The sequence below is a fragment of the Anolis sagrei genome, chromosome 4 (assembly GCF_037176765.1).
Source record: "Anolis sagrei isolate rAnoSag1 chromosome 4, rAnoSag1.mat, whole genome shotgun sequence".
Taxonomy (NCBI): domain Eukaryota; kingdom Metazoa; phylum Chordata; class Lepidosauria; order Squamata; family Dactyloidae; genus Anolis; species Anolis sagrei.
The window spans coordinates 220,417,873-220,433,809 of record NC_090024.1 but is presented as its reverse complement, the minus strand read 5'-3'; the positions used below and the strand labels follow the sequence as shown (position 1 = coordinate 220,433,809).

The window sequence follows — 15,937 nt, the reverse complement described above, 5'->3', positions numbered from 1 at the left end:
GTCCATCTATTGCACTATGGTTCTTCTCTGAAAGCTTGATCCAAGAGCCATGTTTTCACTCTCTTTCTGAAGATCAGTAGGGAGGGGGCTGATCTAACATCGCTGGGGAGGGAGTTCCACAGTCGAAGGGCCACCACTTAACCAGCCCAGTTAAGAGAGAAAAAATGGTGAGATACTTCAGAATGTAAACGGTTTGTCCTGGAGACTGTGGAAAGCCATTGCTAATCAGAATGATATATCAGACTTGATGGGCCATCCTCAAAACTGACCTGGTATAAAGTAACTGATGTGTGCAGGTGTTTTTGTATGTGTTTCCAAATCTGTATATGTCAGTAACTTTGGAATGAATTTGTGGCTCAGAGATAAAATGTGTGTATTTGACACAGAAAGTCCCTTGAATTCTTCACTGAAAAATATTGGATAGAAAGGGCAACATCTAAACTGCTTCGGTTTAAACCAATTGAATCAGAAGGATTTTGCATTTGATTCAATGGGTCTCCTTTAGCTAGAACTGACTGTTAAATGTAGGTAACTGTTATGCCATTTGTGTGTGTCTTCTTAAAGCATGTTAATTTGAACTGGAATGAGCTCCCAATCTGAACTGGGGCTCTGTGGCTATTTTCTACCAGACATTATCTGTTTCTTCCCATGGCTGCTGTTGACAAGAGAGGAAAGTCTTGTTAGTGGTCATCCCCAATTTCTGGAATTTCTTCTACAGATAGCTTTGACAGTTCCTTCTTTTTTCTGTATTCAAATACTTCATTGATTTGTGGAGACTTCTCTAATTTCTTTATGCTTTTCTGAATTGATCTCTTTAGGATGGCCAATGTTAATTTTACCTGGTGCTTCATTTCACTTCATTTTTTTCACATTTTAGTTTATCTTTTTTAGATGCTTTGCAAAAGCAAAGTCTTGAAAGGCAGGGTATATACACTCAAAAGAAATAGATGAATAAATGTCATGTTGTTGATATTATCAGTTGTAAAGCATACTGGCTTTAAGTTAAATAGGCCTTTTGGTGCCTTTTTGTCTGTTGGACCATTACATTTCCACAGCTATTCTTTCAGTCCTGCTGACAGTGTGGTGGGAACCGAGCCAAGTCCCATGGATGGCTGGAATGTGCTATTGTCTCCCTCACCTGGAACTAACATAGCTTTGGCCATTTATTTATTCATTCAACACCCCACACACTCTGGGAACTTCAGCCTCAACATTTGCACTTGACCTTTTGACAAGTCAGGGGATTTCAGTGACTTTTTAATGGCAAGTGGGGGAAAGGTAGATGACTTTCCTGAACTTTAAAAACGACAATACTGCTAGTGCTATAACTTGGTTTTTTTTAGTTATGATATAGAATCTGCAGCTGTTCAGGTTTTATGGTAAAATTATTCCCAGTCATAAACAGAGTGAGCTCCTGTTGTTAGGCCCAACTTTTGCTAACCTAGCAATTCGACAACTTGCAAATGTGAGTAGATTAATAGGTACCACTTCTGTGGGAAGGTAATGGCGCTCCATGCAGTCATGCTGGCCACATGACTTTGGAGGTGTCTGCGGACAATACTGACTCTTCGACTTAGAAATGGAGATGAGTACCACCCCCTAGAGTCGGACATGACTAGACATAACGTCGAGGGGAACCTTTACTTTACTTTGTACACTTTGTTGTGTTGTGTTAATGTTAAATTACGTCTTACATTGTAACTAAAAATGAAAAAGAGCATTTTGTTTTTAAGAGCATGGGACACAGGAATGCAAAATAAAATGCAACTGTTACTAGAGGATCTTCTTGTGAAAATACAAACACTCTTATACTACACCAGCCATCCCCTGCCATGCGTTGCTCTGGCCCAGTCTGGTGATCTGGAAAATAATGTAGTGAGAAAGTGTTGGTTTCTAATATATGTAATTTCTTTATGGTTGTGAGTAAACAGTATTTCTTGTTGTTTCTTGTTGCCTGCTCTGGAACATGCAACATATAATTGTCCTTCTTTAGGGGTCCCTTTCAAATCTATGATATTATATCTGTCATATACACACATATGTGTGTGTGTGTGAATCATTATGTCTATATCTATGGCTGGATGGCTCTTTGCCAAGAGAACTTTGATTATGTTTTCTTGCCTGGTGAAGGAAGTTGGACTGGATGGCCTTAAGGCAGCATTTCTCAACCTGGGGGTTGGGACCCTGGGGGGGGGGGTGTCATGAGGGGGTGTCAGAAAGGTTGCCAAAGACTACCAAAAAACAAAGTATTTTTGTTGGCTATGGGGGTTCTGTGTGGGAAGTTTGGGCCAATTCTATCATTGGTGGGGTTCAGAATTCTGTCCTTGGTGGGGTTCTTTGATTGTAGATGAACTATAAATCCCAGTTACTACAACTCCCAAATGTCAAAGTCTCTTTTCCCCAAACTCCTTCTGTGTTCATATTTGGGCATATGGAATATTTGTGTCAAGTTTGGTCTAGATCCTTCATTGTTTGAGTCCACAGTACTCTCTGGATGTAGGTGAACTTCAACTCCAAAACCAAAGGTCATGGGAGTCCTGTGTGAACTAAAACCCATCTAGTGTTTTCTGTTGGTCATGGGAGTCCTGTGTGCCAAGTTTGGCTCAAGTCCATCATTAGTGGAGTTCAGAATACTCTTTGATTGTAGGTTAACTATAAATCCTAGCAACTCCAACTCCCAAATGACAAAATCAATTTTTTTGAGTGATGGTCACTCTTTGGGTTAGTAGGTGTCTTGTGGCCAAATTAGTCCAGCGGATTTTGAGTTATGATGTCACTCAGAACAAACAGAGCATATAGATAGATAGATAGATAGATAGATAGATAGATTAGAATATTAGTCTATATAGTCCAATATTGCCTTTTTGGGGTTTGCGGTGACTTTCAACAGTGTATTTTCTCAGCTGTTCTGCCTGAGATCTCTTTAACTGGAAGTGTCAAGGACTAAACCGATGACTTTGTGTATGCATATCATGTGCTCTTCTATAGAGGTTTGGTCCTCCAGAGATAGCTTCTGATCAAGAATGTGTTTAGTTTTAAGTGCCCTGCTTCATTTTACTGCCAGAATCTCCAATCTGCTGCTAGGTTAGTTAAATTTGCTGCTTAACATCCTTTTGCACTCATCAATCAGCACAGGAAATGGTACAATCTTTCTCTCTTGCCATTAGTGCTAGATTTTCAATAAAACTCTTCTGCAAGAGCAAGCCATGTTTTATCACACTAAGCAATGAGCAGAGTTAACATTCCATTGGATAAAATATATAGCTCATTATCCTTTGGGAGCCTTCTGTAATGCAAGGCACAGGAAACGAGAGAATTCTTTTATGTGGATAGTTGTAATTTTCTGCAGCAAAGTATGTGTTCTACTCCCTGCTTAAGTATACAAATGAAGATGATCAGCCTGCTGTGGAAAAAAGATGAAGAGGGCGGCAGCAGGATGAGGAGACCAAAACAAGGCAAGTTTCAGTAGAACAACATCCTTCCTTCTAAGAAGTATTAGGGTTGGGTTTGCTTTTAAAACTTGGTGTTTTGCATAACAGCTTTGATCTTTCAATCATGCTCACAACTACATATGTAGAAGGATTTTTCTGTGCAATGAAACATTTCTACAAACACTATCCAAACATTTGGTACTGAAAATTCTGTCCCTTGGGATACTGAAGGCCAAGTTGAACCTTATTTCAAGCTATTGAAGTCCCAGGGTCTTACAGAAGCCATAATATGAGAGATGTGCACCTGAGCTTGGAAAAATATTTTTAAAATTATTTTCAACTCCCTAAATTCTCTAAATGGCCACTGATCATGCTAATTAAAGGTTTCTGGGAACCTTAGGGTGGTTCCAGACAGCCCTTTATCCCAGGATCATTCGCATTTTAAAAATGCAGATGTTCCTGTGGGGCTGTCTACACCCACACCAGAAAGTGCATGCTTTCTGGGATGGGTGTCCAGATGTTCTGCTGGGAATAGCTTGGCAGAACATCTGGGGACCTTTCCCCCTCCCACAAAACCCCCAAAACCCTTTGAATAGTAAAGAAAACTTACCCAGCCTCCAGTACAGTGTTGCAGCACCTCTGCTGGCTGGTAGAAATAACGTGCTAGGAGAATGAGAAGGGGGGAGCGATTTCTCTTCCCCCTCCTCGCTTTCCTGGCATGTCATTTCTACTAGCCAGGTGAGGTGCTGCAACACTGTACTGGAGGCCAGGTAAGTTTTCTTTACTTTTCAGTGGGGCTTGGCGGCTTTGGGGGAGAGGGGTGGGTATCTCCACAGTTTAGTCCAGAAAATGGTGGGAATGGTGCCTGGACTGCAGTCCAGACACCAGAAATAGTGGGTTTATCCTGCGCCTTCCAAGAAGGCACAGAATAAATCCACTATCTAATTAATTCGCTACAAACAGGGCCTTTGTGAGCATGCGCCGATTAGAGAAGTGTATTCTCCCCAGCTTCTCCTCCAAAAAGAACATAATAATGAAGAAATATTGTTATAATTAGCAACAAACGACACAGAAAAGAAAACAACTGGTGTGTCATAGAGGGAGGCACAGGAGAGAGCTTCTAAGGCCTGGTAAGGAGACTTTTAATTATATAAATAAGGAACAGACTAAAGGTCGCAGCAAGCACTCACATTTAATTCACTATAAACCAAGGTTAATTCGGGATTGTCCAGGACGTCTTCTGGACAGACCACAATAAGATGCTGTCTGAATTTGCCCGTAGTAAAAAAGAATTTTAATGATTTGCCCTACACAACACACAAACACTTCAGTTCTCAGGTATTTTTAAAAAGCAAACAAAGACAGGCATAGCTGCATCATGCTTAGTCCCAGAAGCAGGAAAAGTACCTTTATCTCAGGAGCTCCCAGTTCAAAATGGAGAGTAGCCAAACAACATCCCCTGAAAAAATGGGAAGAATTGCTACAAAACACTAAAAATATGAGATTTTCAGTTGTGGGAATATCCTGGTTCTGTCTGGAAAATGTGGATATTAGAATCTCTGTGTGTTCCTACACGCAGAAAATATGGGCTTGTTTATGTTGGTTTGTTCCCTGGTTATACATGTTATACATGTTGGTTCCTGATTCGTTGTATCCTAAAACATGGCAACAGTTGACTAGAGGGCAAAAACTTTATCCTGGCAAGAGAAACTTCATTGTCCACATGTTTAATGAAGTTTCAGACACACAAACAAAGGTTTTGCCATGTAATCAACTTTCCCCATCTTTTTATGATTGAAGCAATGTGGAACAGTCATCTATAACCCAGGAAAATTACCCTGATGTTCCCAGGTACAAGTACACTATCAAACCTGTTTGGACAGATGGACATGCAGCCTCTGAATGATAATAACAATGACAGAGTCCTGTCCCTGTCTTGAAAGTGTCAATTCCTATTTAATAGCGTAGTCCTGACTTTGAAAGTACTGGTCCTACTCCATAAACTTTGTTTATATGTCACAGGCTTCATTAAAAGTGTGGAGGGCAAAGCTTCTCTTGTCAGGACAAAGTTTTTGCCCTCTAGTCAACTTTTGCCATCTTTTCAGAAATAAAGCAGTGAGGAACAGGTATGTATGACCCAGGAACAAAACTCATATGAACAATGCGTATATTCACATCTGCACATTTAAAGTTTTTTTTTAAAAAAAGCCCAAATTTTCAGTGGACGTCCTGCAGTGACCATCTTTGTGGGCTTCAAAATCCCACAATGATGAAGCAAGTATGGAATCATAGGCAGAAATCTCAGGACCAACAGGTTTGTATGTGGACCTGCTCTCAGGTCCCGTGGTTTTTTTTTTTTTTGCCCCTCATAGAAAACCTGCGATTTGGTGGTGTCTGGAAGCATCGATAGTGTGTAGGAATGTTTGGGTACAGGGATTGTGTGCAGACACTTCTAGATTTATTTTCTTCCACCTGTTTTGCCTATTTGTACAGTCCCCAGAAAGTTTAAAGGACAAAAATACTTGACCTAGACTCACTGAAATTGCCCAATCCAGTCAGTGTAAGATGGAATCAGACTCTGGGTGGGTCTCAAGAATCCCTATCTGGGTTTTATATTATGAACATTACATTGCTGTAGGCAGGAATAACAGCAGATTGATGAATTCTAGTCTGACAAGATGAAGAAGATAATTATTTTCACTGAAGAAGCAGACTGCATTCATGTTTAGATACAAATTGAAATAGCTCAATCCTTGATTTTTAAATAATGGATTATTTTGTCTCCTGTGGTGCAGGAGTGGCGGGTAGGGAGAGGACTTTGACCTTCTAATTTTTCTATTTTAAGCATAAGCAGAAAAGTTAATGGGTGGTTCAGAGCTCTTATGTTTTGTTGTAAAGCTGTATAGCCACTTGTATACCTTGCTTTATGTTCACTTCTGGCTTACCATGATGTATAAAAAATATCAGGTTACCTAGTTGTAAAGTGGAAGAGAGCAGCATAGGGTGGATAGTTGAGCATGCTGACTCAGGCCAAACAAAATACGTAATATATGCCATTAATGCAGAAGGGTAATCACATGCCAAGTGTGACACATCTGTTCTGTTGACGGATTGTGATACCTTTTCCGTGTCCTGGCAGTTCCAGCTCATGTTCACCCTGCGTGGCCTCTCAATCTGTTGCTGATTTATTTTTTTAAGTGCTAGCAGAATTTGGCTGCATTCTAAAAATCATAAGCACTGATCTTCTAAATTGGGGGACTTAATTCACCATATACAGATTTTTGTTGCTTTTTGTACTTAGAGAAAAAAAGGCTGTTCACTTTTGTATGTATATTGTAAGAAGTTGTTTGGCAGTCTTGCAAAAGTTCAAAAATTATGTGAGAAATGCTGTCAGTCAAAAGGAGCAGGGTTTGTTTAAAGCAATGCTTCTTATGTTCCAAATTGTAGACAGAGAGTAGAATTACTAATCTTTAAGTCCTGAAAGATCATACTAGATATTATACAAAAGATGCTTATGAAAAGTTTAATGTTGATTAGAAGGGCTGGCAATGACAGAATAGCACAATACTCTTTTTGAAGAACTTAGTTTCCATGAGACAAAGATTCAAACCTGCATTGAACCATAGGAAGAAAAACAAAATTGCGTTGTCGAAGGCTTTCATGGCTGGAATCACTAGGTTGCTGTGAGTTTTCCGGCTGTACACTTGTGGAACGTGGCCATATTTATTTATTTATTTATTTATTTGGGGTTCTTGTACCCCGCCCTTCTCACCCCGAAGGGGACCCAGGGCGGCTTACAGCTGCAAGGCGCACTTAGACGCCTGCTACACAAACAATCATCACAAAAAATATAACAGTACAAATTCCCACAATTCAACATTATCCAATAAAATCAGTAAAATGATAAAATCAGTAAAAACAATACAAACCTGGAACTTCCTCCTACCCATCAGTGTACAATTAACTCAAAGATCTGTTTTGGTTCCATTTCGACAATCCTGCCGATCTCACACATCTGATTGTCTTATTTGGTTGTCATTGTCTAATTGCCTGGTTGCCCAAAGGCCTGGTTCCACAGCCATGTCTTCACCCTCCTCCTGAAGGAGAGGAGGGTTGGTGCTGTTCTGATTTCCCCCGGGAGTGAATTCCACAGGTGGGGGGCCACCACTGAGAAGGCTCTGCTTCTCGTCCCCACCAGCCTCACTTGTGAGAGTGGTGGGGTCGAGAGCAGGGCCTCCCCAGATGATCTCAAACTCCGAGGTGGGACGTAGAGGGAGATACGTTCGGACAGATACACTGGACCAGAACCGTATAGGGTTTTGTAGGTTAAGACCAGCACCTTGAATTGTGCTCGGAATTGAACCGGCAGCCAGTGGAGCTGGCACAACAGGGGGGTGGTATGCTCCCTGTATGTCGCTCCGGTGAGCAATCTGGCTGCCGCACGCTGGACTAGTTGGAGTTTCCGAACAGTCTTCAAGGGCAACCCCACGTAGAGCGCGTTGCAGTAGTCTATCCGGGATGTAACAAGAGCGTGGACCACCGTGGCCAGATCAGACTTCCCAAGGTACGGGCGCAACTGGTGCACAAGTTTTAATTGCGCAAAAGCTCTCCCGGCCACCGCCGAGACCTGGGGTTCCAGGCTCAGCGGCGAGTCCAGGATCACTCCCAAGCTGCGAACCTGCGTCTTCAGGGGGAGTGTAACCCCATCCAGCACAGGCTGTAACCCTATACCCTGTTCGGCCTTCCGACTGACCAGTAGGACCTCTGTCTTGTCTGGATTCAATTTCAATTTGTTAGCTCTCATCCAGTCCGACACAGCAGCCAGACACCGATTCAAGGTCTGGACAGCCTCCTTGGTGACAGGCGGAAAGGAGTGACAGATCTGGACATCATCTGCATAGAGATAACACCGCAGTCCGAAACTCCGAATGATCTCCCCCAGCGGCTTCATGTAGATGTTAAACAACATTGGGGACAGAATAGATCCCTGAGGGACTCCACACGACAATGGTTGTGGAGCCGAACAGGTGTCACCCAGTAACACCTTCTGGGACCGTCCCTCAAGAAATGACCGGAGCCACTGCAAAGCAGTACCCCCAAGTCCCATTTCTGTGAGTCGTCCCAGAAGGATACCGTGATCGACGGTATCGAAGGCCGCTGAGAGGTCCAGGAGAACTAACAGGGACACACTCCCCCTGTCCAGTTCCCTGCGCAGATCATCTACCAAGGCGACCAAGGCTGTTTCCGTTCCATGTCCCGGTCTAAAGCCAGACTGTGCCGGATCAAGATAATCAGTGTCTACCAGAAATCCCTGGAGTTGAGCTGCCACCACACGTTCCAGGACTTTGCCCAAATAGGGGAGATTGGAAACTGGCCGATAGTTGTCTAATTGAGTGGGGTCCAGTGATGGTTTTTTCAACAGCGGTTTGATAATAGCCTGTTTTAGACTCGCTGGAATCTTGCCCTCCTGTAAGGAGGCATTAACCACCACCTTCACCCACTCCGCCAAACCCCCTCTGGCTTCTTTTATAAGCCAGGATGGACAGGGGTCTAGGATGCATGTGGTAGGCCGCACCTCTCCAAGGATCCTGTCCACATCCTCAAGCTGAACTAATTGAAAAGAATCCAACAAAACTTGACAAGCAGATGCTCTCGTTACATTCTCAGGGACTGCAGGTAAAGTGGTGTCAAAACCCGACCGAATCCGCCCAATTTTATCTACGAAAAATCGAGCAAACGCTTCACAGCGAGCTCCAGAGCTGTCAGGGATCTCGCTTTTCGGCGGATTTAACAGACCCCTGACAACTCGAAAGAGCTCAGCTGGACGATTCTTCGCAGATGCAATATTAGCAGCGAAAGATGTTTTTTGTGCTGCCTCTATTGCCACACCGTAGGACCTTAAGAAGGTATTCAGATGTGTTTGGGTTGATTTAGTCGGGTTACTGCGCCACACGCGCTCTAGCCACCTCTTCTTTCGCTTCATTGCTGCCAGCTCCTCAGTAAACCAAGAAGCCGGGTTAGCTCGGTTACTCGAGAGGGGGCGTTCTGGAGCGATTGTGTCGATTGCCCTAGTCATCTCGGTGTTCCAGTGAGAGACCAAGGCATCGACAGGGTCGCCAGCCAGGGAGGTGGGAAATTCCCCAAGAGCCGTCAGGAAACCACTAGGATCCATAAGTCTCCTGGGGCGGACCATTCTAATGGGTCCACCACCCCTGCGGAGGTTGGGAGGAGCAGTCAGTCTAAACCTAATCAGGTGGTGATCGGTCCATGACAAAGGAGCGATGGTTAGCTCCTCCACCCCGATACTATCACCCCATCCCTGCGAAAAGACCAAATCCAGTGTGTGCCCAGCGATATGGGTGGGACCAGATACTAGTTGGGACAGGCCCATGGTTGTCATGGTGGCCATAAAGTCCTGAGCTGCACCTGACAGAGCAGTCTCGGCATGAACATTGAAATCCCCCAGGACTATAAGCCGCTGGGAGCTCAACGCCATGTCCGAGACCACTCCTGCTAGCTCAGGAAGGGAGACTGTCGTGCAGCGGGGTGGTCGGTACACTAACAGAATCCCTATCCTGTCCCGGTCACCTAACCTGAAGCCGGCACACTCAAATGTAGATGATTGTGGGATGGGGCACCTGATTAGGGGAATACAAACCTTATAGACCACTGCCACTCCTCCTCCCCGCCCTCCGGGCCTTGGCTGGTGCTGGACAGAGTAACCTGGCGGGCAAAGCTGGGAGAGGTTCACACCTCCCCCCTCATCCAGCCAGGTCTCCGTTATACATGCCAGGTCGGCCTGTTCCTCCTGAATTAGATCTCGAATAATGGAGGACTTCCCATTTACCGACCTGGCATTGAACAGCACCACCCTTAGCCCAGAAGGACCACCATCCTGACATCTCAGCCTGGATAACTCACAGCAACCCCAAAACAAAAACCAAAATGTACAGATGGGTAACAACTTTGTAAGACTGACTACAAATTCAGATTAGTGTGCTTTCAATTCTTCAGAAATTAGCCTGATGGTAAAATAAATTAGGTGAGGTGTGTAGGAGGAGTCCTAGTACAAAAATTGGGTTTGATAGTTTTGAACCATGGGGACTTTAGTTAAACTCAGTTCCAGGATGGAGAAAGCAAAGCTGATAAATGTAGACAGAAGTTTAGGTATCAGAGGATATCTAGCAAGTCCTTCTAGGATGAAAAAGAAGCTGAGTCTGTGCTTCCTGATCTGTATAGTCCATCTCAGCTCAGACATCTGCCTTTTGCTTTAGGTGAAACACAATAGTGGCTTTTAGTTATGTTGGATAAAGCACCAGATTAACATGGTCTTGGATAGGATGGGAGATTGACAACAAATACTAGGTGCTGCACACTATATTCCAGAGGAAGGAACTAACAAAACTACTTCTAAGTATTTATTTTCTAAGAAAACCCTATGAAATTTATGGAGTCTCTGTAAGGCAATAGGCAACTTGGAGGCATGTAAACACACATGGTATATATTCCCTCTGGTACAAGAGACAGCACATCTCTGTATCACTACTGGAAAGCACAAAAAAGTGGAGGGTGGTTGCACTTCTGTCTTCCTTTTGGGACATTGGTCAGTGTGTGAATCAAATCCTGACTTAAATTGTCATTTCTCCTGATCCTGCAGATATCTTCTTACCGTCTCCTCAATGTATCCTGGGTAATGTGTGGAAGAAGTCAGTGGGTTGTCAAAACAAGATTTCTGCTGCCACTGAAACCATTGCATATGCTTTTGTGATTAATGGATAGGTCAGCATCAAACTGTTGTGAGAGTGAAGTGTGGGTGGGATTTTTCACAGAGCCTATATGGACCATTGGCAACTTTGCATCATTAGGTCTGCTCCACTAACGAGGACACCTAGCTGTCAACATAATGTGTGTCTGGCAAATCACCCATTTGACAAAAGCCATTGAAAATCAATATTTCTTTCTTTTCCTTTCTTTCTCTTGGAAAAAAAGCTTAATCAAATCCCTGAAATGGTGCATTCAAAGACAGAGAGCAAGAGAGAGAGAGAGTGCATGCAAAACCATGAAAAATGTGTTTGTGTGAGTGTATGTGTGCGGGAGAGATGGTGATGAATAAATGAAATCAATGAGCTTGAACTTGGAACAGACTGGATTTTGTAATGTTCATAATACTGGCATTTTTAAAAAAATATGTAGCGATAAACCACATTGTATCTCGTGGTGAAAAAACCCTGTGAAGAAGAGTTGCTAAGAGATCTTTGGTCAAAGCGATCAAAACATGTAGGCTTCTTTAGAGCCTGGAAAGGTTATTTTTATGAACCATACAACCCAGAATTCCTCAGCAGCAAAACCACTCATCTAAAAAGTAGCCTTTCCAAAGACTGATCTGAGCAGGAATGGGCTCAAACTCAGCCAGAGTTAGATCTCAAAAATATTAACCGTTTCCCAACCTTTCAGCACAATATAGCAGCATCAAGAATCATAATGTAGGTGTGGAGCTGTATAAATGAAAAGGTAGGTCTGGGTTGATTGAAAGAGACTTGGTTTTGAAACTTTAATTCATTAGTGGGGGAAATTAGGTCTGTTGTATAGCTCAGAATTAGATTTAGGTCTATCATAAAGCTGATGATATTTGCTTTCTAAGGCACCCATATCAATGAACAGTTTGCTCACTTTTGTGAGGAAAATGAATAGAACTTGTTCTTGTGAGAGCAAAACCTGCTTTCCACTTTGATATTTGTTGACCCTGCCTCTGATGACATGCATACCTCCACGTGTTTGTTTTTCCCCTCCTCTGGAGAATATTTACAAATGTTCAGTACTCCCAATGTGTCCTTGCAGTGCACAGTTCCTAGATAGCTACAATTCCTCTTTTCCCAGAGATATGCATTCTGCTAATAATTGATGAATGGACCATACAGATGCTCTGCTTCACCAAACTTCACCAAATGTCAATACAATTTTCCTTTATTTGCATTATTAAAACAGTAGCGTTGCTGTGGCCCAATCTGTGTGTATATGTGTGAGTGTATGTGTATATATGTGTGTGTGTGTGTGTGTGCGTATATATATATATATATATATGTGGTTTTGCGTATGTGTTGTAATGTAATTGTTGGTTTGTGGCTTTTTAAGTCCCTTTCACTTCGCTTTTTAGTGATTTTATGAGTGATGGTCACTCATTGGTCTGATAGGTGTGTTGTGTCCAAATTTGGTGTTAATTTGTCCAGTGGTTTTTGAATTATATTAATCCCACAAATGAATATTACATATTTATTTATATAGATTTTATGCAGAATTGATATTTTTTTGGAGCAGGTATAACTTAGCTCCTTCCACATCGCATCCTCTTATGGCTAAATTGATTAGTTGTTCTACAGACCCTTGTACTGGTTGCATTTCATTTCCCTCTGTTTCAGCTCTCCTTCTGGAAATATAGACAAAAGCAGCTGTGCAGTGGTTTTGTTATTAGGTCACAGAGCTAAAAGCTATCAAAGCTAAGTATAAAAGGCAAATAAGGGTATTGGAAGAATGCGAAAGATTCCAGACAGGCTAAAAATGTCAAATATTAAACACTCTATTATGAACCAGCAGGAAATGAATGAGCTTAGTAAGGATTTATTGAAAGGATCTTTTCTCCCAATATGTTTGGCTATAAAATACTATTAGACTGAAAAAGATGATATAATTCTAAGTTGACAAAACCTATGCTGTTTGCCGAACCCATGCCACTTGCAATTACTGTCAATTTCTAAAGGCTTTCCATAGTTTCTTTCCAACAAACAAGTAGACCTGTTTCTTTGCTTGGACTGAACAGTGCATATTGTTTGCAATACGCCTATTATTATCTCTTATTAGTCCATTCTGATGACCTACTTATAATTCTCAAGGCTTCTCTTTGGAACACTCTGCCACTAATGGTGAGCAGATGAGACCTGAATATGAGTCCAGGCTATCTCTAGTCTTCCTCAATCCTGGCCATCTCCCAAATCTTTTGATAAACCATACTTAGCTTTTGATAGTTTCCTTCTAAGGGTGAGAAAGACTCAGTCCATGTTGTGATATTTCTATAATTTCCTGGTTGGTTGATGCTTACTGCCTGCACATAGCAAATTGTTTCATCTTGATATTAATTTTTCAATCCATGCTTTTTAGCTTTTAAATTTTTTAGAAAGAAATGTTATTAACGATGATGACACCACATCAATAATTCAATGTAGAAAAGAAAAGCAAGAGATCCATTAGCTCTTTGGCAGATCTGAAACTGCTTTCAGACAAGTTCAGCAGACATATATGGAAGAAGATTTGACTAGCAGCCTAAAATTTATAAGAAAGGATCCTGGATAGTTTTATTTGGTAGTAGAGTTCCATATATGGGAACTGTCACTAAAAAGGACCTGCTTCTCACCCTAGTCTTCAGCTTTAGCAATGTCTAGCACTAGAAAACAAATCCTTGTAATGATCCCAGTATCTAGGGAACAAAACTTGGCAAGGTCACTCTTTAAGACTACAGCTTTAAAGGCCGTACTGATGAGGCATTATGGAAATTATAATTCAACCTTAACTTTTCCAAATTCTGCTGCAGAAGGCAGAACTTTCTGTGTAGTCTCAGAAATAAGTCAACTGTACTGCAACTCCTATAGTGTCCTGCAGCTGCTATATTAGTTGGGGCTTCAGAGAGTTGAACTCCAAAATATCATTGGCAGCCAAGAGTGCACCTACACTGAATAATTAATATAGTTTGATACTGTTTTAGCTATCATTGCTCAATGCTAAAGGATCATGGAAGTTATAGTTTCACAAGGTATTTTTTCCTTATCTGCCAAAGAGTGTTGGTGCTGTAACAAACTACAAATCCCAGAGTCCTACCATGACAGTTAAAGTGGTGTCAAACCACAATAATTCTACAATGTAGAATGCACCCCAGTTGTTCCCCACTCCTATTATAATTGCACTTTCTATTTCCAATAATAGTAACAGGGATTAAAATACACATTCAAATGTATTTAATTTTCTTTTTGATCTTTTCTTTCTCACTATTGTCTTCTAGGAACTAGCCAAGAGGACACCAGCTAAGCACCCAGATTATCAAGCAGTTCAGAATGCTTTGCAGGCAATGAAAACAGTATGCACCAATATCAATGAGACCAAGAGGCAGATGGAGAAGCTGGAGGCCCTTGAGCAGCTACAGTCCCATATTGAAGGCTGGGAGGTATGGTATTTGGTGAAACAATGGGATCTATTTAGCACCTACAATCCTGCTATGTCAATAAATACAACCCAGCAAAATGGGCTTTGCTGATGCCATCGTCTACCTCATCATATTTATACTTACTGCATTCTTCTTTATATATCATGGCTGGGAACAACAACAAATCAAAATACAAATATAACATCAGTGAAAATACATATAACATCTGTTGGAAATGCACAAATCAGTTGAAATGCGTAATATCAATTCAGAAGAACATATAAGATGGATATAGTCAGTCCATAGTTTAACATTAATTATTTAAAATTCATTATTTTAAAATCATCTGGATAGGTCTTCTGTAAGAGTACAAATTGCTTGAGGAAAATATCAGTCTGTGAATGGCACTCTATCTTCTTTGTTTGTAGGACTTTCATTTACAAAATGAGTCCCATTACAAGCTATGTCTTCTCTCTGCAAAAAAGGAGTAGGGCACAAAGGACAGAATTGTACAATGACTACTAGTGATTTAAGAAAGGGCCACCCTAGTTGGGCAGCTATCCTTTTCCTATCTTACCTGTGCCACTTCTTAGCATCCTCTTCTCAGACTTTTTTCCTTTCCATACTCTGTTCTCCAGCATATTAACTTTCAATCCAGAGGACACAGAGGAGGAGTGAGCAAGGATATGTGTAGACTGCCTCTAAAATGGAACTTCTCAGTTCACTCAATCCCTGATATTTACCTCTCATAGGCTTCCTATAGAAAACAGGCAGCTGGCAGCAAAAGATTTTGAGTTTTGGGAGATTTGGCATTTTATATTTCTGGATAAAGGTGGCTCAAACTGCTTAACATGACAGAATGTAGCATGTGTAGCAGAAACCATGGGCTGAATGGAAGAAGAGGCTTATCCACACTTCAAAACAAATCCCTCCTGCAAGTGTTTGTGAGTTTCTCTATATATTCTACTGCTATTCTATAGTGTGCTCCCAGCCCAAGTAGAGTCAAATATCGGATTTTCTATTATTTGTGGTTTCAGGGATCCATAGGGATTCTTGGAATGTATTTCCCATGGCTACAGGGTTCTAAATAAAACAAGTCTTACTCTGTGGCACTTTTATTACAAAATTACTTAATTTCCATGTTGGTGCTGGAAGAATGATGGGACAAAGAGTTAAAATATCCAGGATGATGGTGGCCACTTGAAGATTCCTCAGTTAGATGCATCTTTCAGGAGGTCATGTAAACTTCCTCATTTTCAGACTGCTGAGTGTTCCTGCACAACCTTGTCTTGTTTGGTTTAAATAAAGCTTGCTCATT

General features: G+C 41.7%; 1 protein-coding gene across 2 annotated transcripts in view; it reads left to right on the top strand.

Moving 5' to 3' along the window:
* The window catches only part of PREX1 (phosphatidylinositol-3,4,5-trisphosphate dependent Rac exchange factor 1), a 227,997-nt gene that overhangs the window by 114,874 nt on the left and 97,186 nt on the right, over positions 1-15,937 (top strand). For both annotated transcript variants that reach the window (XM_060772150.2, XM_067468184.1), the window contains exon 6: positions 14,479-14,640. In XM_060772150.2, coding sequence (XP_060628133.2) covers positions 14,479-14,640 — 162 coding nt within the window. The remainder of the gene's footprint in view (positions 1-14,478; positions 14,641-15,937) is intronic.